We start from the raw sequence: 21,854 nt of genomic DNA, 5'->3' as shown, positions 1-21,854 counted from the left end.
GTTCCTCAGCACCACTGAGCCCAGATGGAGCAGGGCCCTGGGGCAGAGACCAGATCCGGTACCTCGGCACCGCTGAACCCAGAGGGAGCAGGGACCCCGGGGCAGGGACCAGCTCCAGTTCCTCGGCACCGCTGAGCCCAGATGGAGCAGGGCCCTGGGGCAGAGACCAGCTCTGGTCCCTTGGCACTGCTGAGCCCAGATGGAGCAGGGACCCCGGGGCAGGGACCAGCTCCGGTACCTCGGCACCGCTGAGCCAAGATGGAGCAGGAACCCTGGGGCAGGGACCAGCTCCGGTACCTCGGCACCACTGAGCCCAGATGGAGCAGGAACCCCGGGGCAGGGACCAGCTCCGGTACCTCGGCACCGCTGAGCCCAGATGGAGCAGGGACCCCGGGGCAGAGACCAGCTCCGGTACCTCGGCACCGCTGAACCCAAATGGAACAGGAACCGTGGGGCAGGGACCAGCTCCGGTCTCTCAGCACCACAGAGCCCAGATGGAGCAGGGACCCCGGGGCAGGGACCAGCTCCAGTTCCTCGGCACCACTGAGCCCAGTTGGAGCAGGGCCCTGGGGCAGAGACCAGCTCTGGTCCCTTGGCACCGCTGAGCCCAGATGGAGCAGGGCCCTGGGGCAGAGACCAGCTCTGGTCCCTCGGCACCGCTGAGCCCAGATGGAGCAGGAACCCCGGGGCAGGGACCAGCTCCGGTCTCTCAGCACCGCTGAGCCCAGATGGAGCAGGGACCCCGGGGCAGGGACCAGCTCTGGTTCCTCGGCACCGCTGAACCCAGATGGAGCAGGGACTCCGGGACAGGGACCAGCTCTGGTCTCTCAGCACCGCTGAGCCCAGATGGAGGAGGGACCCCGGGGCAGGGACCAGCTCCGGTTCCTCGGCACCGCTGAGCCCAGATGGAGCAGGGCCCTGGGGCAGAGACCAGCTCTGGTCCCTTGGCACCGCTGAGCCCAGATGGAGCAGGGACCCCGGGGCAGGGACCAGCTCCGGTTCCTCGGCACCGCTGAACCCAGATGGAGCAGGAACCCCGGGGCAGGGACCAGCTCCGGTTCCTCGGCACCACTGAGCCCAGATGGAGCAGGGCCCTGGGGCAGAGACCAGATCCGGTCTCTCAGCACCGCTGAGCCCAGAAGGAGCAGGGACCCCGGGGCAGGGACCAGCTCCGGTTCCTCAGCACCGCTGAGCCCAGATGGAGCAGGGCCCTGGGGCAGAGACCAGCTCTGGTCCCTTGGCACCGCTGAGCCCAGATGGAGCAGGGACCCCGGGGCAGATACCAGCTCCGATACCTCGGCACCACTGAGCCCAGATGGAGCAGGAACCCTGGGGCAGGGACCAGCTCCGGTCTCTCAGAACCACTGAGCCCAGATGGAGCAGGGCCCTGGGGCAGGGACCAGCTCCGGTACCTCGGCACTGCTGAGCCCAGATGGAGCAGGGACCCCAGGGCAGAGATCAGCTCCGGGCCCTCAGCACCGCTGAGCCCAGATGGAGCAGGGACCCCGGGGCAGGGACCAGCTCCGGTACCTCGGCACTGCTGAGCCCAGATGGAGCAGGGACCCCAGGGCAGAGATCAGCTCCGGGCCCTCAGCACCGCTGAGCCCAGATGGAGCAGGGACCCCGGGGCAGAGAGCAGAGTCTCCACAAAGGCCAAACAAAGAACTTCTCCTGACCCTGCAGCTCAGCTGCGGCTCCCAGCGCCTGCGGGACGGATGGGCAAGTGTCCCCAGCCCAGGGGACACTGACTGACAGGACCCGGGGACTTGCTGAGCGGCTCCTTTATTCACCTGAGCACGAGCCCCAGGGCCAGACTGGGGCAGTGTGACAGAGACGGCTGCCAGGAGGGGTGGCCCAGAGCCCCGGCCTCCCCCTGCCCAGCCCCCGAGCTAGTAGCCCCCAGACCAGCAAGTTCAGGGAGCCTCAGTTACTGTGGCCAGCTCCAGCCCAGGGCAGGGACCCGTGTCAGACAGTGGGAGATCAGAGCCAGTGAGCGATGGCAGCAGGGCATCTGTGGCCACAGGGCCTGGGCAGCTGGTGCAGCACAATCTCTGCTGTCCCCTCTGAGTTGCCTGCAGAGGCGTCTGCTGTCCCGTCTGCTCCTGGTTCTTCCTCCCGCTCAGCACTGTCTGCATCATCTCCCTCGCGTGTGGCACTGGCCTCAGCTTCGGGCTCTGGGCCCCAGCTGGTGGGGCACAGACCACAGCATCTGGCAGCACTTTATACACTGGGGTGGTGCTGGTGACCATCTCCCTTCTCATTGCTTGCTGGCGTGGCGCTGCCTGGGCCATCCTCGGCCAGTTCGCCGGTTGTTCCCTTATCGGCTGTGTTATCTCCCACCCGCTCCTTTGCTGACACTTCGCTAGTTGTGCCCTTGTTGGGTGTGTTGATTCCCACCCAGTCCTTTGCCAACACTTCGCTGGTTGTGCCCACGTCGGCTGTGTTGTCTCCCACCGGGTCCTTTGCCGACACGTCGCTGGTTGTGCCCTTGTTGGGTGTGTTGTCTCCCACCCACTCCTTTGTTGACACATCACTGGTTGTGCTCACGTCGGCTGTGTTGTCTCCCGCTGGCTCCTTTGCTGATACGTCGCTGGTTGTGCCCACGTCAGCTGTGTTGCCTCCTACCCGCTCCTTTGCTGACACATCGCTGGTTGTGCCCTTGTTGGGTGTGTTGTCTCCCACCCGCTCCTTTGCTGACACATTGCTAGTTGTGCCCTTGTTGGGTGTGTTGTCTCCCACCCGCTCCTTTGCTGACACGTCACTGGTTGTGCTCTTGTTGGGTGTGTTGTCTCCCGCTGGCTCCTTTGCCGACATGTCGCTGGTTGTGCCCATGTCGGCTGCGTTGTCTTCCGCCCGGTCCTTAACTGACACGTCACTGGTTATGCCCTTGGATAATTTGTTTTTTGTAGAATCTGCGCATCATAGAATTGTAGAATCACAGGACTGGAAGGGACCTCAAGAGGTCATCAAGTCCAGCCCCAGCACTCATGACAGGACCAGCACCATCTGGACCATTCCTGACAGGTGTTTGTCTAACCTGCTCTTAAAAATCCCCAGTGATGGAGATTCCACAAGCTCCCTGGGCAATTTATTCCAGTACTTAACCACCCCGACAGTTGGACAGTTTTTCCTAATGTCCAACCTAAACCTCCCTTGCTGCAATTTAAGCCCATTGCATCTTGTCCTATCCTCAAAGGTTAAGGAGAACAATTCTTCTCCCTCCTCCTTGTAACAACCTTTTACATACTTGAAAACTGTTATCATGTCCCCCCTCAGTCTTCTCTTCTCCAGCCCAATCAAACTCTTCTCTGGACTCTCTCCAATTTGTCCACATCCTTCTTGAAATGTGCAGAGTCCCTTCTCTGGTGACATGCGGGCAGGGCTGGCTCCGGCAGGGGGCAGGGACGGGCTGTTCTGGGAATGGCAGCTCTGTGCTGCCGTGTGCTCAGGATGCCTGTTTCCCAACAGGTTAGTTGTGTGGAGGCCTGGTCCCTATGGATGCGTCTTTACAGTGAGCAACAGCCCATCTCAGCGCCGGGTCGACAGACTCAGATGCACGCTACAGTGCTAACAGTAGCTGTGTAGACGGAGCTCGAGGTCTGGAGCCAAGGGAGGGGGATGGGCCTCAGAGCTGGAGCTGAGGTCAGAGCCTGGCGTCTACACAGCTATTTTCGGTGCTATGGGGCGAGTCTGTCGACCTGGGCTCTGAGACGCGCTGCTGTGGGCTGTGCAGACATCCCCTAAGTGTGAGATTCACTTGTCTCATACTCCAGGTGTTTATCCAGCACCTGGCGCTCTCCGATCAGCTTCTGGACCCGGGTCGCACCTGGGCTCTCTGGGTACAGGCTCTGCAGTGGATGGGCCTGTTTGCAAAGTCAGGGGCAGATTCGCTGCCCAGTTCCTCACTGCGGTATCTCAGCCCCGCGACCTGGGACCGGTCCCTCCTGCACCTTCCCTTCTAAAGGCACCTGCCACTGACAGAGGTTCAGGGCATTGGTGCTCTCCCTCGGGTCTGAGGGTAGCCTGCTCCTTCCTGGCCACAGGTCCCAGCTGTGGCTGACTGACCAGAACGGGTGCAGGGCTCCCTGGCCCTGAAAATACGCCTACAACAGCAGTTCCAGCCACGTTAGGGAGGAGCCGTCACCGACCTAGAGATGGGATGAGGCTGCGCTTGGGTTTACACAGCTCTGAAGGGACCTTGTGCTCCAGGTCCCCAGCTGCAGGGCTGGGAAGTGACTCGTGTCTGAGTGCCTAGTGCCAGGGCCTAAGGCAATTGGGTGCAGTCCATACACACACGATGGGCCCTGTAATGTGGCTGGTCCCTGGACAGGGCCTTTAACAGGCAAACACAGAATGAAACACCCCAATGAAGAGCTCTTGGGGCTGTAGGGCAGGAAATTCAGAGCTGCCGACTGACCTGTAACCTCCAGGACTCTGGTGTGTTTCTCTATGTGCTGATTCCTTAGAGTAACGTGGTGCACCCGGCAGATGTACTCTGCTCCCTGGTCTCTCTGCACCGAGGGGGTGAAGCTGAGTCTATTCTCCTGCTGGAAGCTTTTCCCGTCCTGTGTGAGGGGAGCTCCGGGCTCGATTCTGTACTGGGCAGAGTTCAGTATACGAACAGCCGCCCCAGCCCCCCTGTCCCTTCTGAGCCAGGTCACACACAGCACCCCAGGGAAATGCCCCGCCATGCGGCAGCTCAGGGTGATTTCCTCCCCCGCCGTCACTGACTCGGGTTGGGAGATTTCCGACACCTCCGGGGGCCGCAGGAGACCTGGGGAATGAAACATCCAGAGACAGTTACAGGCCCCGCAAGGGGGAGACGGGGCCTGGCAGGGGCTGCTCCCCCCTCAGTTCAGACAGGAGAGATCTGACCCCACAGTTGGGCTGGTACCCCATAAAATCAGCCCCACGTGTGACACAGTTACACCCCGACCCATCAGCGTCTCCAGCCGGAAAGGGGGATGAGGAATATTAGCTCCCAAAGCTCCTTCATCCCTCAGGGACCCCATGGGGGACAGCGATTCCTGCTCATTCCCCATCTGAACCCAGGGAGCGCCCCTGCACCCACCAGTGTCCCCGGCTCTGATCTCTCTCTCTGACCCTGTCTCACAGCCATGTCCTAACCCAGCCGATCCTTTCTGTCTCTATCCCCCCAGCCCATCCCTTCCCTCACTGCTCCTCCCCCCTCTGCATTCCAGCCCAGCTGAGCTCTTCTTCTCCAGGGCACCTGGGTGCCAGCTGAGGGGGGGAGGGGGGGCATTGAAAGCAGAAGAGAGACAATCTCCCTATTCTCAGCTCGGTGGTGATGGACTGTGCAGAGAACTTAGCTGCCAAACTCTGACATGCTTCTCCTGAGCACGTGTCAATGGTGATTGTCAGAGGTGCACAGTGAAGTTAAATTTGGACCAATTTTCGCACAGGTGGCAAAAGGTCATTCTGACTCCTAATGACCCCTGCCAAATTTCCAGTCCCCACTCCAAAGCACGGAGATGCATGAAGGTTAATATCAGCCTGGGGTGTATTAACAGGAGTGTCATATGTCAGACACGGCTGCTCATTGTCCGGCTCCACTCGGCACTGGGGGGGCCCCAGCTGCAGTACTGTGTGCCATTCTGGGCGCTGCGCTTTAGGAAAGCTGGGGGCAAACTGGAGAGACTCCAGAGGAGAAAAACAAACTGATCAAAGGTTTAGAGACCTGACCTGCGAGGAAGGGTTAAAAACACGGGGTGGGGTTAGTCTTGAGAAAAGGTGTCTAAGGGGGAGACCTGATCAGTCTTCCATTGTGACAGGGACTGTATTAAAGACAGCGACCGATTTGTTCTCCAGGTCCACTGACGGCAGGACAAGCAACAACGGGCTTTGTCTGCAGCCAGGGAGTTCTAGGTTCGATATCAGGAAACAGCATCTAGCTCTGCGGGGAGCTCAGCCTGGAACAGGCGTCCAGGAGAGGTTATGGAGGCCCCATCACTGGAGGTTTTGAAGAACAGGTTGGACAAACCCCTCTCAGGGATGGTCTAGGTCAGTGGATTTCAACCTTTTTTCATTTGTGGACCCCTAAAAAACTGTGAATGGAGGTGCAGACCCCTTTGGAAATCGTACACAGTCTGCGGCACGGACCACAGGTTGAAAACCACTGACCTAGGGTTACTTGGCCCTGCCTCAGCGCAGGGGGCTGGATTAGATGGCCTCTGTGGGGAGTCCCTTCCAGCCTGAGATTTCTATGATTCTAGGAGCTTCTCAATGCAGCAGTTGTGAGAATTTTTTAACACCGGCAAAATGAAGTATTTTTCCTAAACTTGTTCATTGAAAAAGCTGGACCATTTTAGCTGAAACTCCCCCTCTCTCTCTCCCGTTTTTTCTCCCAGAAAGGAAGGAGCCTGAGGCAGACACCCAGCCTGGGAAATTTCAGCCTCAACAGTTAAAGTTTGGGAAAGTCACAAGCAACTGAAAACAGGGTCTTCTAATGGGAAGTGTCGGGCAACTGTAGCTCTGGGAAGTGCCACCACCTGCGCCTAAAGTTATCTGAACAGCACCCAGGAGTGTCCCGGGATCTCTCGGAGCAGAGGAAAGACACGGCCCCTCCTTTGAGGAGCTCCCCACCTCTCGGTGGGTTACTGTTCGGTTGTTTCACACGGATTGTGCCCCCTCGGAGTGACTCTGCCCACGCTGGCAGAGCCCCACCCGAGATGGGGCACTTGCAGTTTTGTCCTTTGCTGACCGACTGGAGGCCTGCTGGGAACATCTCACAGAGCTCCCAGCACCTGGCCCTCGTGGGCTGCACGTTGAACAATTTTCCGTTGACATGGGCCCCTTCCCTCCTATGTTACCCCCACCACCACTCATTGTTACCTCCAGACTCTCCCTGGGCATCTTCCTCCAGGGCAGGATCCAGCACCATGTTTGCAGCTGCTTCGGCCTGGCTGCCGGGTGCCCCCTGTTCCCCTGCTTTGGGCTGGCTGGTGGGCACCATCACCTCCCCACTGTGCTGGCTCAGATCCGTCTCTCCCTCCTCCCCAGCCGTACTGTGCTGGGCTGGGAATGCCACCTGCACCGCCGGCTGTGTCTGTGGGGAGGCTGCCCCCGCTCGCTCCTCATCCTGGGCTCCCATCTCCCCCAATGGCTCCATGTTCGGGGATGGCCCCTCTGCCTCTGGGCCCCCCTGTGTGTTCCAGGATGACGCCCTTGGGCCCACGTCAGATGCTCTTGATGCAGAAGAATTGGAACTTGCTGGAAAACAAGGGGACCCCCCGGGGTCAGTTCCTTTGGCAGAACCAGAGCCCCCAGGTTACCCTGAGCCTGGGGGGCCACAGGCTGCCCCAGCCCTGCCTGGGAACAAAGGGTTAATTCAGGCCCCAGAGCCTCTGGCCAGTTCATCAGTCCGGTCTCCTGATATTTAGGCCCAGACCCTCACCAGCCTGGCGTCCATTGTGAGAACTGAAATGGTTCTAAGCCAGTTGCTGATTCTGGGGGGCCTGACTCATGCTTGAGCAATGGGGGCTGGTGAATACTGCTAACCCCATGTGACCCCCATTAACCCCCCCATGCAGTGTCCTCCCCCGTCCTCCCACCGTGGGATCCACAGCCACACGCAGCAGAAGGAGACAAACCCCCATAGCGTGACCCCTCTGGAGTCGCTCTCCCCTCCTGCCCCCAGGGGTGAAAGGAAGGGGGTACGGGCCGGTATGGTGAACCGATAAAAGGGAGCCGCCAAGACCGGCCCGTGCCGCTGACTTTAATGTCGCTGCCCCTTTAGCGGCCCCCATCGGCAGCTCTGCCAGGACCCTACCAGCAGGGCCGCCAATGGAGGAGGGGGCGCAAAAGGGGCAGAGATGGCAGCACTTTAATGTTCCTGCCCCTTTTGCCCCCCCAGATACCAACGGTGGGGGCGGGAGAGGCAAAAGAAGACCCCCAGCCCTGCCCCTTCCACCTGAGGCCCCGTCCCTTCCAGGGGTGCCATAGCGGCCCCGTACCGGTAAGAGCTGCATTTTACATTCACCCCTGCCTGCCCCTCACCTGTGACCTGCGCCCCGTCCTGCTCCTGTGTCCCACTCTGGCCCTGGCCCTGAGCAGGGAACAGCGGCTGCTGCTCGGGCCCCTCCCCGGCATCGCTGACCCCGTCATTCCCCATCAGCACCGTGTCCTCGCCGCGCATCTTCTCTCTGCTCCCAGCTGGGTCCTCGGTTGGCGTCTCCACTGCTTGGTAAGGACCTAGACAGAGACAACGAGACACACGGGGTCAGAGCAACACACGGGGTCAGTGTAGGGGGGTCTGGGAGATGTCGGGGCTCGGGGCCGGGAACGGCGGATCAGTCTGTAGAGAGACCCCCCAGCCCCGCAGCCCCTGGGATGGGCCCTGCTGCAGGGGGCTCAGTCTGTAGAGAGACCCCCCAGCCCCGCAGCCCCAGCGGTGTCCCTCTCACCTCAGCCCTCCCCGGACTCTCTGCTCCCTCGGGGGCCACGCAGCCACTGGACTGGCCCCGGGTTACCTTTCCGCGCCCGCCGCTGTCTCCGGCAGTAACTGGCTATTGCAGCCGCAGCTCCCCCTGCGACCAGGATCCCCAGGGTCGCCCCGATCGCGGCGCTGGTGTGATCCACTCCTGCTCTTGGGACTTGGAGAGAAAAGTCAGACCCTGCTCACGGCACCGCCCCACACCCGGAGAACGGGTTCCCTGTAGCAACGGGACACTCGGGACTGTCTGACTGGGCCGTGCTCCCAGCCCGCCTGCCAGGGCTGTTTGTGTGCTGAGGATGGAGACTCCAGCCACTGGGAGCAGCTGCAGAAGCCGTCAAAGCAGGGGGTGCTGCACCGGGGGAAGGGGGTGAAATGGGGCCCAGCTGGATCCCCCCCTCCCCCAGCACCCCTGGACTCGGAGCTCTGCAGGGGAGATCCCCCCACCCCACCCCAGGGGCTCTAGCGCCCAGATGGGGCTTCCCTTTCCATGGGGGGGAGGATGTGGGGAGCAGCCAGCCAGAGACACCCCCCAGAGCAGGGGCCTGTGGCCCGCCAGAGACCGTCCTACAGCTCTGACCGGACTCTGTGCCTGGGCGGTTTGCTCCAGCCCTGCCCTCCCTCACGGTCTCTGCCCCTCTTCTCCCTGCCTTGTCCCACTTCCTGGGGTGTGCCAATTAGCCAATCTCTTCCTAACTAAACCCATCTCTCTCTAGCTGCCCATCTGCCCCTGTCCCCAGACACACCCATCCGTATGTCGGTCCTGGCACTGCTGTGCCTCTGCATGCCAGTCACTCAGCGGGGTTTTGTTGGTTTTTACCCCTTAGGTCCCAAGGCCAGAAGAGACCACTGGGCTTATCTCATCTGGCCCCTTGGACACCACAGGCCAGAGACCTGCCCCCCAATCCTTCTGCGCAGAACAACGTTCACATCTTATCTGAAACCATGGTCAGTGCTGGAGAATCCCCCATGGCCCAGGGGAGAGTGCTCCAATCGCTCACTGCTCTCACGGGTACAAATTTACACCTTGAAGTAGAGAGAGCCCGGAGCACAGGGCCTGGTGTAAAACCCGATGCCTGAACCACAGTCAGGCCCTGCGTCAAAGCAGATGCTTGCAAGTTCCCTGTTCGGTGCAGGAGCTGGGCAGCAGCATGGCTAGTGTTGCTAAAACACAGACACTCCTAAGTACCAGGCACTGGGTATTCCTGTAAACGCTCCAGACAGGTCGCACAGGCCTGCCCCAACATAGAGTTGTGGCATAAACACACTCCCTGAAGGTGGTACAGGGTCACTGACCCCTCCTCAGGTAAGGCATGGATCGCGGGATAATAAATGAAGAAGATTTGTTTGAACCAGCAGGTACCATGTGTAGAGTGATAACTGACCACATCAGAAGAGTAACACATGACTTGTTGGTATCACTGTATAAAAAAGGAATCACAAGAGGGACATCTTTGTTCAGCCGAGGGGGCCATAGAGAGTCCATCGTGACGGGCACACATGGGTTAGTGCACCTGGAGCATGTATAGGGCACTGGTACTGGGCTTTGTTGACAACCTAGCCAAGCACCAAGTACATGGTCTTTTGGGTAATACTCTGGAGGTCTGCTGAGCCAGCTGCATGTGCAGAGCCGGGGTGGCACACGGAGAGAGCACACACCAGACAAGGGACGTGGTCAGTAACTATTCTACCTGGTACCTGCTGGGTCGAACAAAACATCTTCATTTGTTAGCCCGTCCCCCGCCCTTCTTTGAGGAGGGGTCAGAGGTGAAAGTAAGGCGGTACGCCCCGGTACAGCGTACTGGCAAGAGCTGGTGCACCGTACTGGGGTGGATCGGCTTCCCCAGGCGCAACGTAAAGGGCCTGCGGCTCCCAGCAGCGGCTGGAGCCCCCGGCCCTTTAAATTGCTGCCGGAGTCCCGGGGTAGCAACGGCAGGGCTGGGGCAGCAATTTAAAGGGCCCGGGGCGGTAGCGGCAGCCGGAGCCCCGTCCCCGGAGCCCTGCTGCCGGAGCCGTGGGGAAGTGGCGGCAGGGCTCCGGGGATGATTTAAAGGGTCCAGGGCTCCAGCTGCCGCTACCGCCCAGGGCCCTTTAAACGGCTGCCAGAGCCCCTAGCTGCCGCTGTTACCCCGGGGAGGGGAAAGGAGGCACTTGCTGGTACTGGGTGGGCCGGGGATGGCTCTGACCCCCCCAGCCCCGCCCCTTCTGCCTGAGGCCCCACCCCTTCTGGGGGCCAGAGCCAGTCCCAGCCCAGCCCTGTACCGGTAAGTCCCTAGACTTACTTTCACCCCTGGGAAGTGTGTTTATGCCATAACTAAGTATTATTATTATCCACCACAACCCCACCACTTTCACAGAGTCACTGCTGCCCAGGACAGAGTCCTGTACTCTTTGCTTGCACCCAGCTGACCAAGTGACCCAGATGGCTCTGTACCAGGGACCAGTGATCCTCTTCATTACCTACCACTCCCCTAACGGTGCACTGTCCCCCTTTCCCTGCCCGGGGTCTGTCTGCTCTGGTTAGATTGGAAGCTGCTCAGGGCAGGGACCATGTCCTCCTCTGTGTCTGGGCAGTGTCTGGCACAATGAGGCCCCCCAGACGCGCCCATAATAGACAGGATCAATCATTACCAAGGCTCCATCCCTGGGGAGTGGACACTGTGATGGCAGGTGGGGGGCGGGGGGGATGTGCTCACCAGTATTTTGGCTGCACAGGGATCTCCCTGCCCATTGGCTCCTCCAGCCCCTCCCCACTTCCCACCCCTGCCAGGCTGGGTCATCCCTTGAGCCCACTGCCCCACACCAGGTACCGGGTGTGCTTGATTGGTTGTTTGAAAAGTGTGAATTGGGAGTGCTTTGTTCCAGGTGAGCCTTGAGTGGGCCTGATGGTTATAAAAAGCCAGTCAGCTGTGAAGCAGCTGAGCAGCGAACAGCAGAGAGGCTAAAGGAGGGAATTTGCCTGGGGAGCGCCCACTGCAGCTTACATCTTGCTGGCTTCTCTGAGTAGTCACTACAACTCCTGAGGAAGCTCGTAGAAGGAAGGTAATATGGATGGGGAGCGTTCAGCTGTTGTGACCTGCACTGGATGTGCCATGTTTGTCTTTCTTCCACAGGACAGAAGTGACTTTGTCTGTACAAAGTGCAAGCTGGTCTCCATATTGGAAGAGAAGGTTCAAGGTCTTGAGAAACAAATAACGACCCTGCGTTGCATAAGAGAAACTGAAGATTTCCTGGACAGACGTCAGGATATGCTTCTACGGGCACAATGTTCTGAAGATTCAGAGCAGGCTGCGCAGCGGGGACAGCAGGATGGTGAAGAAATTTGGCAGCATGTGACCTCCAGAAGAAGAAAGGGGAGCGTCCATGTACCAGCAACACAGATACAGGTAAGCAATCATGTTCTCTCCACAGGTACTAATGCGGAGAGTGGACTAGATGATACGTCTGAGGGAAGGGAGCAGAAGGAGACTCCGCCGATTGGGAGGCATGAGATGCACTGTCCTAGGGTTGGGGGTTCCACAACCACCGCTCCCAAGAGAAGGAGGTGGGTGGTGATGGTCGGGGACTCTCTCCTCAGGGGGACTGAGTCTCCATCTGCCACCCCAACCAGGAAAACCGAGAAGTCTGCTGCTTGCCAGGAGCTAGGATTCACGGAGAGACTGCTGAGACTCATCAAGCCCTCGGATCGCTACCCCTTCCTACTTCTCCACGTGGGCACTAATTATACTGCCAAGAATGACCTTGAGCGGATCACTGCAGACTACGTGGCTCTGGGAAGAAGGATAAAGGAGTTTGAGGCGCAAGTGGTGTTCTCGTTCATCCTCCCTGTGGAAGGAAAAGGCCTGGGTAGAGACCGTCGAATCATGGAAGTCAACAAATGGCTACGCAGGTGGTGTCGGAGAGAAGGCTTTGGATTCTTTGACCCTGGGATGGTGTTCCAAGAAGGAGGAGTGCTAGGCAGAGACGGGCTCCACCTAACGAAGAGAGGGAAGAGCATCTTCACAAGCTCTAGTGTGGCTCTAGTGAGGAGGGCTTTAAACTAGGTTCACTGCGGGAAGGAGACCAAAGCCCTGAGGTAAGTGAGGACGTGGGAGACGAGGAAGAAGCATGAGCAGGAGAGCGCGAGAGGGGAGGGCTCCTGCCTCACACTAAGAAAGCAGGACAAACAGCAAGTTATCTCAAGTGCCTGTACACAAATGCAAGAAGCCTGGGAAACAAGCAGGGAGAACTGGAAGTCCTGGCACAGACAAGGAATTATGATGTGACTGGAATAACAGAGACTTGGTGGGATAACTCACATGACTGGAGTACTGTTATGGATGGATATAAACTGTTCAGGAAGGACAGGCAGGGCAGAAAAGGTGGGGGAGTTGCATTGTATGTAAGGGAGCAGTATGACTGATCAGAGCTCCGGTATGAAACTGCAGAAAAACCTGAGAGTCTCTGGATTAAGTTTAGAAGTGTGAGCAACAAGAGTGATGTCGTGGTGGGAGTCTGCTATAGACCACCGGACCAGGGGGATGAGGTGGACGAGGCTTTCTTCTGGCAACTAATAGAAGTTACTAGATTGCAGGCCCTGATTCTCATGGGAGACTTCAGTCACCCTGATATCTGCTGGGAGAGCAATACAGCGGTGCACAGACAATCCAGGAAGTTCTTGGAAAGTGAAGGGGACAATTTCCTGGTGCAAGTGCTTGAGGAACCAACTAGGGGCAGAGCTCTTCTTGACCTGCTGCTCACAAACCGTGAAGAATCAGTAGGGGAAGCAAAAGTGGATGGGAACCTGGGAGGCAGTGACCATGAGATGGTTGAGTTCAGGATCCTGACACAGGGAAGAAAGGAGAGCAGCAGAATACGGACCCTGGACTTCAGAAAAGCAGACTTTGACTCCCTCAGGGAACTGATGGGCAGGATCTCCTGGGAGAACAAAATGAGGGGGAAAGGAGTCCAGGAGAGCTGGCTGTATTTTAAAGAATCCTTATTGAGGTTTGTCATAAATATAAAGGGAAGGGTAAACACCTTTAAAATCCCTCCTGGCCAGAGGAAAAATCCTTTCACCTGTAAAGGGTTAAGAAGCTAGGATAACCTTGCTGGCACCTGACCACAATGACCAATGAGGAGACAAGATACTTTCAAAGCTGGGGGAGGGGGAAATAAAGGGTCTGTCTGTCTGTCTGGGTGATGCTTTTGTGGGGGACAGATCAGGAATGGAGTCTTAGAACTTAGTAAGTATCTAGCTAGAGATGCGTTAGATTCTGATTTCTTTAAATGGCTGAGAAATTAGACTGTGCTGAATGGAATGGATATTCCTGTCTTTGTGTCTTTCTTGTAATTTAAGGTTTTGCCTAGAGGGATTCTCTATGTTTTGAATCTAATTACCCTGTAAGGTATTTACCATCCTGATTTTATAGAAGTGATTCTTTTTACCTTTTCTTATATTAAAATTCTTCTTGTAAGAAATTGAATGCTTTTTTCATTGTTCTTAAGATCCAAGGGTTTGGGTCTGTGGTCACCTATGCAAATTGGTGAGGATTTTTATCAAGCCTTCCCCAGGCAGGGGGGTGTAAGGTTTTGGTGAGGATTTTGGGGGGAAAGATGTTCCCAAACAACGTTTTCCCAGTAAACCCAGTCAAATGTTTGGTGGTGGCCGTGGAAATCCAAGGACAAAGAGTAAAATAGTTTGTACCTTGGGGAAGTTTTAACCTAAGCTGGTAAAAGTAAGCTTAGGAGGTTTTCATGCAGGTCCGCACATCTGTATGCTAGAGTTCAGAGTGGGGAAGGAACCTTGACAAGGTTACAGAGACAAACCATCCCAATGTGTAGAAAGAATAGTAAATATGACAGGTGACCAGCTTGGCTTAATAGTGAAATTCTTGCTGATCTTAAACACAAAAAAAAGAAGCTAACAAGAAGTGGAAGACTGGACAAATGACTAGGGAAGAATATAAAAATATCGCTTGGGCATGCAGGAGTGAAATCAGGAAGGCCAAATCACACTTGGAGGTGCAGCTAGCAAGAGATGTTAAAGTAACAAGAAGGGTTTCTTCAGGTATGTTAGCAACAAGAAGAAAGTCAAGGAAAGGGCCCCTTACTGAATGAGGGAGGCAACCTAGTGACAGACGATGTGGAAAAAGCTAATGTACTCAATGCTTTTTTTGCCTCTGTCTTCACCAACAAGGTCAGCTCCCAGACTACTGCACTGGGCAGCACAGCATGGGGAGGAGGTGACCAGCCCTCTGTGGAGAAAGAAGTGATTCGGGACTATTTAGAAAAGCTGGACGAGCACAAGTCCATGGGGCCGGATGCGCTGCATCCGAGAGTGCTAAAGGAGTTGGTGGATGTGATTGCAGAGCCATTGGCCATTATCTTTGAAAACTCACGGCGATCGGGGGAGGTCCTGGATGACTGGAAAAAGGCTAATGTAGTGCCCCTCTTTAAAAAAAGGGAAGAAGGAGGATCCTGGGAACTACAGGCCAGTCAGCCTCACCTCAGTCTCTGGAAAAATCATGGAGCAGGTCCTCAAGGAATCAATTCTGAAGCACTTAGAGGAGAGGACAGTGATCAGGAACAGTCAGCATGGATTCACCAAGGGCAAGTCATGCCTGACTAATCTAATTGCCTTCTATGACGAGATAACTGGCTCTGTGGAGGAGGGGAAAGCAGTGGACATGTTGTTCCTTGACTTTAGCAAAGCTTTTGACACGGTCTCCCACAGCATTCTTGCCAGTAAGTTAAAGAAGTATGGGCTGGATGAATGGACGATAAGGTGGATAGAAAGTTGGCTAGATTGTCAGGCTCAGTGGGTAGTGATCAATGGCTCCATGTCTAGTTGGCAGCCAGTATCAAGAGGAGTGCCCCAAGGGTCGGTCCTGGGGCCGGTTTTGTTCAATATCTTCATTAATGATCTGGAGGATGGTGTGGATTGCACCCTCAGCAAGTTTGCAGATGACACTAAACTGGGAGGAGAGGTAGATATGCTGGAGGGTAGGGATAGGGTACAGAGGAACCTAGACAAATTAGAGGATTGGGCCAAAAGAAATCTGATGAGGTTCAACAAGGACAAGTGCAGAGTCCTGCACTTAGGACGGAAGAATCCCGTGCACCGCTACAGACTAGGGACCGAATGGCTCGGCAGCAGTTCTGCAGAAAAGGGCCTAGGGGTTACAGTGGACAAGAAGCTGGATATGAGTCAACAGTGTGCCCTTGTTGCCAAGAAGGCCAATGGCATTTGGAGCTGTGTAAGTAGGGGCATTGCCAGCAGATCGAGGGATGTGATCGTTCCCCTATATTCGACATTGGTGAGGCCTCATCTGGAGTACTGTGTCCAGTTTTGGGCCCCACACTACAAGAAGGATGTGGAAAAACTGGAAAGAGTCCAGCGGAGGGCAACAAAAATGATTAGGGGGCTGGAGCACATGATTTATGAGGAGAGGCTGAGGGAACTGGGGTTGTTTAGTCTGCGGAAGAGAAGAATGAGGGGGGATTTGATAGCTGCTTTCAACTACCTGAAAGGGGGGTCCAAAGAGGATGGATCTAGACTGTTCTCAGTGGTAGCAGATGACAGAACAAGGAGCAATGGTCTCGAGTTGCAGTGGGGGAGGTTTAGGTTGGATATTAGGAAAAACTTCCAGTAGGAGAGTGGTGAAGCACTGGAATGGGTTACCTAGGAAAGTGGTGGAATCTCCTTCCTTAGAAGTTTTTAAGGTCAGGCTTGACAAAGCCCTGGCTGGGATGATTTAGTTGGGGATTGGTCCTGCTTTGAGCAGGGGGTTGGACTAGATGACCTCCTGAGGTCCCTTCCAACCCTGATATTCTAGGATTCTATGATCATCCCAGCAGAGTCTGTCTGCTACAGTTAAGGGGGTGTTGAAGGGACAAGGGACAATGTGAATCTCACCCAGTCAGTGATAAAGAGGGGCCTGGACCCCAGGATCCTGCCCTCCCCCCAGCCCAGACTCACCTGTGACATCCAGGGGGAACTCCTCCTGCAGGGAATGAGCCAGAGCCGCGTGGCTGACGCGGCAGGAGAAGATGCTGCCGGAGTCGCTCGTGGTGGGGGTGAAGGTGTAGGTCAGGGTGAGGTTAAAGGTCCCATCTGGGTTCCTCTGGGGGGCAGAGCGGGTGACGTTGGTCAGAACCCGCCCGTCTCTCAGCCACGTGACGGTGACATCCCCAGGGTAGAATCCCCACACGTGGCAGGGGAAGGAGCTCGCTGTGTCTGTCCCGGCCGATCGCCGGGGGATGGAGAGTCTGGGAGCAGCTGGAATGAGAGGCAGAGAACATGATTCCAGAGTAGCAGCCGTGTTAGTCTGTATTCGCAAAAAAGAAAAGGAGGACTTGTGGCACCTTAGAGACTAACAAATTTATTTGAGAATCAGCTTTCGTGAGCTACAGCTCAGTGCAGCATTAGCTCAATGACTGTCACTATCTGGCACGGTGCTGAGCCCCGCAGCCACTGCACCAGCACCTAGCCCCTTCCAGTAGCTGGGATAAAACATGCTGTGTCCGCGATGGGCTGCACCGTTCGGAGACTCCGCACACACAGGGTGCACACGCGCACACACACCAGGTCTTTCACCTTCCCTTGCTCACATGCACACGAGCCACTCAGGCCTGCCAGCCTGAGCAGCAGCGGGATATCGGCTACTCATAATTTCTAGGCCAGGACTTTTGTGCCATCCTTACCGAACACACTGAGGGTCGTCTCGCTCTGCTGCTGCTCTGCACTGTACCTGACCACACATTTATATTGCCCCTCATCCGACATTTGTATGTCCTCCATCCCCAGAGAGGCGTTCCCGATCAGTAACTCCTGCTCGGAGATGCTCACCCGGGGTGCAAATATTTCCTTCCCCCTGTCGTACTGCGCCATACTCTGATCTGAGAAATACCAGTGAACCTGCAGGGCAGTTAGATTGATTGGCCCCCCGATATTGAACCGGCATTTCAGTAGTGCTGCAGAGCCCAGCACAGCCGAGGAGGAGGGCAGGGTGTATATCGTCAGTGGGTCACCTGTAAAGAGAAACAGGTAAATAAACCACACAGGTTCGCAGTCCTGGGAACTCTCTGCCTTCAGGCAGGACCCTGTGCAGTCTGGAAACCTGCTGCAGAATCTGTTTCCAGCACTTCTAGGAATGAAGGAAACCGTCCAAACATTCTCCAGAGTGTGACTGATACATTGATTTCTACAGAGAGCTCGAAACGATTGGTCGGAGAGGGAGGAGGCGCCCCAGTTGTGGCAGCATGTTGTTCACTCTGGAGCTAAATGACAATATGTTCATTTATGTTGCTATTAAGGGCTAGCTACTTGCTCGGGGCTGCAAAGCATCAGGCACCACACATGACACTCACAGGCCTGGCCACACTGTCTGCATTCCCGCAGTCCAGCTGAGACGTCACACCCGAGACTTGGGTCTGTCACAGCAGGACTGGGGTTCCAGGCCCAGCTCTGCTGGAAGTGAGCTACCCCTGGGTAACAAGGGGAGTGATGCAGGTCCTCCGCAGCCCAGGAAGGCATGAGACTTTGCTCTCTTATGAAGTGTGGATAATTATTAACTAGAAAGCCAAAGAGCAAGCAGTGAACAAGGCGGCCATCTTCATTCTCAGCAAGCCTGGCAGAGTGAGACCAGAATCCGTGGCCCCTAGCGAGTGTTTTCACACGTAAACTAGTGTTACCCACTATGTTAGCCATGTGTCCCCCTGTAGTGCCAGTTCACATAATAAGGCAAGACTTATTTGATTGCAGAACTCACTGCAACAAGATGTTGGTGCAAAGAACTGAGCAAGATTCTGAAAGGGATTGAGCATCCACTTGGAGAACAGGAATAGCCAGAGTTAGAATTGTTCATGCAAACATTTTGGAAGGGATATTAAACCTCCTGCTTCAGGGCTTCAGTTGATCTCTAGCTATTAGAGATCAGGACGTGACTTTCATGGGGAGCAGATTATCGACTGCTGGGAGACAAAGGAATGTGCCTGTAGCCCAGGTGGGAGAGAGCTGCGCTGCAAGCTGGCCTGCAGGCAGCATGTCCCCAGAGCAGAGCTCCCATCTCCACCGCTCGGGCCTGTTCCCACCTGGGGACCCCTGCGTTTCTCAGCTGAAACCCAGCACCTTTCTTTTCAGATAAGAAATGGTCATTCTTTGGAGAGAGGCGCTGAAACGACGAAGGGCTTTGACTTGCAGGAGGTGGGCGTTGGTGTCTGTGGACTGTGGGTGCTGTCATGTTTATGCAAAATCGAGGGGGGCCCCCCTTGCAAAATGTCTCTGGACAGTTTACAGCCTTGCGGTAGGATCCCAGCTGGTACGGCCAGCAGGGCCCATCGTGCCCTGCCAGTCTGGCCAATTGCATAGCCCAGGCCGAAGAACTGCTCCAGGGAGTCCTACGTCCAGCAGAGCTCCAGCCTTGCCTTCAGAGAGACGCCCGATAGCACTTCACTGATTCCAGGCCCTGGAGAAGCTCCTGTTCCCTGGCGAGTTGTTCCAGGAATTAACTCCCCTCCCTGTTAAACACAGTGACTCATTTCTAGCCTGAGCATGTCCTGTTTCAGCTCCCCAGCCGCCGGCTCTTGTTCTGCCTTTGCTAGGGGACAGGCCCCTCTGGTGCTAGCGTTTGTTCTCCATGTGGCACTTCTAGACCAGCATCCTGCCATCCCTCTGAACTTTCTCTGTGCTAAGCTGAGCAGACCGAGCTCCTTGGGGTACGTCCACACTGCAAAGGAAAACCTGCAGCACCAAGTGGGCCCAGGTCTATTAATTCCGGCTCGTAAGCCTTGGGCTGCAGGGCTAAAAATGTTCCCAAGCCCGGGCCCCCAGACCTGCCCCCCTCGCCCTGTCTCTGAGCCAGGGCTCTGGCCCGGCTACCCGGCTGTTTTGTTCACATGGTTTCTTTGGGAAGTTTGAACAAGTTGACAAATCCCTGCCCCGTAAATATCAGCAACGAAACAGCCCCCACACCAGTGAATTTTGAGACATTAGAGAGGAATCTAGTCATGGGATCCTGCTATCGAACACGGTGTTATCGCAGTGTGAGCAGGTTACAGCACCCAGGTTCTTTCCTACGCAGCTATTGGCAACCCTGCAGTGCGAGCCCAAGGCAATAGACCTGGGCTGTGGAATCGGTGCTGTGGGCTTTTCCTTGCAGTGCAGATGGACCCCAAGTCTCTGTCCGTGAGACAGGTCTCTGCCCCTCCAGCCACGCTCACCACCAAGCCCTTAAAGGGCCCTTTCCCCTTGGCTCAGCTCCAGGGGGTTTCAGGTTCTGCTTGCATGAAATCCTGCTGTTCTCCAGCTGTGTCCCTGTGAGCAGCAGGGAGGGGGAGTGTTGACCTGGGAATGTGGCAGGGGAGTTTCACTGGGGATGAGAGTAGCAGCCGTGTCAGTCTGTATTCGCAAAAAAGAAAAGGAGGATTTGTGGCTCCTTAGAGACTAACAAATTTATTTGAGTATAAGCTTTCATGAGCTACGAAAGCTTATGCTCAAATAAATTTGTTAGTCTCTAAGGTGCCACAAGTCCTCCTTTTCTTTATCACTGGGGATAGGAGACCTGAGAGCCTGTAACCTGAGCTACGAGGGGGAGGAGGGAGGTAACACCTCTGCCTGGGAAACTGGACAAAGGCTGCAGGAGAGAGCTTGTTTTCGTTTCAGTTTTGGGCTGGGTGTGGAACGCAGGGAACCCCAGGGCTGGGGTCTAAGATCCTCCTCCCCCCCCCGAAGGACTTGACTGCGGGGTCCTGCTTGTACCCACAAGCTCTGTATTAGACTGTGTTCCTATTGTCCAATAAACCTTCCATTTTACTGGCTGGCTGAGAGTCACGGTGAATCCCAGGAAGAGGGGTGCAGGCCCCGGACTCCCCCACACACTGTGACAGTCCCACACCCAGTACAGGCTCTGGCTTCCTGAGGACAGAGCTGGCCAGAGAGACAGCAGAGCTGCCAGCAGGTCAAACTGCACAGGAAGGCCAGCTCAGCCCCCCTGCACACAGCACCCATAGCCAGACCCCCCCTGAACACAGCACCCATAGCCAGACCCCCCACACACATACAGCACGCACAACCAGACCCCCCCTGAACACAGCACCTATAGCCAGATCCTCTCTGCACACAGCACCCATAGCCAGACCACCCCTGGACAAAGCACCCATAGCCAGACCCCCCCTGAACACAGCACCCATAGCCAGACCCTCACCCTGCACACAGCACCCACAGCCAGACCCCCCTCTGCACACAGCACCCACAGCCAGACCCCCCTCTGCACACAGCACCTATAGCCAGACCCCTCCCGCACACAGCACCCACAGCCAGACCCCCTTCTGCCCACAACACCTATAGCCAGACCCCTACATACACACACACACACACACAGCACCCATAGCCAGACCCTGCTATGACAGAGCCAAGTCTTGGATTCCATCCCCGGGACTTTACTCTGCCGGGGAGCCCCGGGGCCCTGCCCCGTCCTGCCCCAGGACACCAGGGGTCTGTACATACCGGCCACCCCGAGGAAAAGGAGCGGGACAAGGAGATCTGCTAGCCCCATAGTCCCTGCCCTCTGTCCCCCAGCGTCCCTGTTTCCTTCTCTGGAGCTGCCAGGGCTCCCAACGAATTCCCTTTCACGGGTGGGTCACGGGGAGGGCTGTAAAAACAGGCAAAGGGTGGAGATCAGGACTTCTTGATATTGCTGGGTGAGGCTCAGATGCACCTGCCTGGCGCTGGCACAAACGTGTTCCCTGGGTCAGACCCTGCCCCCCACCCACAACAGCACTCTGGGGGTCCAGCGGGGACATGGCCAGCCCAACACAGACGCTGTCCCAGGCTGGGCCCAGGGTGTCACAGAGTGTGGGGGAGTCTGGGCCCTGCAACCCTCTTCCTGGGATTCACCGTGACTCTCAGCCAGCCAGGAAAACAGGAGGTTTATTGGACAATAGCAACACAGTCTAATACAGAGCTTGGGGGTACAAGCAGGACCCCTCAGTCAAGTCCTTCGGGGGGGAGGGGGCAGGGAGCTTAGACCCAGCCCTGGGGTTCCCTGCTTTCCACCACCCAGCACAAAACTGAAACCAAAAAACCCACCTCTCCCAGTCTCACTCCTCCTTCCCCCAGCTCCTCCTCCAGCCTTTGTCCAGTTTCCTGGGCAAAGGTGTCACCTGGGTCCAACCCCACCCCCAGCTCCGGTTACAGGCTCGGGTCTCCTCACTCCAGTGGAGTCACCCCCAGCTCTCCCATCCCCTGTGCAGACAGTCCCAGCAGAACTAGACGCCATTCCCTAGACAATCCACCCCGCTCCTTGCTGTGTCCCATCTCTCCCCCCTTCCAGACTGAACTGAGCGGGGTCACTCTGACCTGTGACCTGGGGAAGTTCAGGGCCCCCTCTCCGGGACAACGCATCCGCTATCACGTTGTCAC

At 56.5% G+C, this 21,854-nt stretch overlaps 1 protein-coding gene across 1 annotated transcript; it reads right to left on the bottom strand.

Annotated features, from left to right (window-relative positions):
- Positions 1 to 1,890: 1,890 nt before the first annotated feature.
- LOC119856732 lies at positions 1,891 to 21,013 on the bottom strand. The gene is made up of 8 exons (XM_043517026.1): positions 20,940 to 21,013; positions 17,138 to 17,464; positions 16,413 to 16,712; positions 8,490 to 8,612; positions 8,017 to 8,211; positions 6,853 to 7,230; positions 4,418 to 4,774; positions 1,891 to 2,912 (listed from the first exon to the last, which is right to left on the bottom strand). Exons 1-8 carry the CDS (start codon positions 20,986 to 20,988, stop codon positions 2,221 to 2,223), a joined length of 2,421 nt encoding a protein of 806 aa, XP_043372961.1. The 5' UTR covers positions 20,989 to 21,013; the 3' UTR covers positions 1,891 to 2,220.
- Between the last annotated feature and the right edge of the window lie 841 nt (positions 21,014 to 21,854).

The sequence above is a fragment of the Dermochelys coriacea genome, chromosome 6 (genome assembly GCF_009764565.3).
Source record: "Dermochelys coriacea isolate rDerCor1 chromosome 6, rDerCor1.pri.v4, whole genome shotgun sequence".
Taxonomy (NCBI): domain Eukaryota; kingdom Metazoa; phylum Chordata; order Testudines; family Dermochelyidae; genus Dermochelys; species Dermochelys coriacea.
The sequence above is the reverse complement of the archived record's forward strand: the minus strand, read 5'-3'. Positions and strand labels throughout refer to the sequence as shown.

Excerpts from the sequence above, each read along its gene's own strand:
- LOC119856732 (XM_043517026.1), bottom strand. The coding sequence starts at position 20,988 with ATGGGGCTAGCAGATCTCCTTGTCCCGCTCCTTTTCCTCGGGGTGGCC. Across the intron at positions 7,231-8,016 it reads GGACGGGGCGCAGGTCACAG|CAAGTTCCAATTCTTCTGCA; the intron begins GTGAGGGGCAGG and ends CTTGTTTTCCAG. Across the intron at positions 4,775-6,852 it reads TGCCCAGGGAGAGTCTGGAG|GTCTCCTGCGGCCCCCGGAG; the intron begins GTAACAATGAGT and ends TTCATTCCCCAG.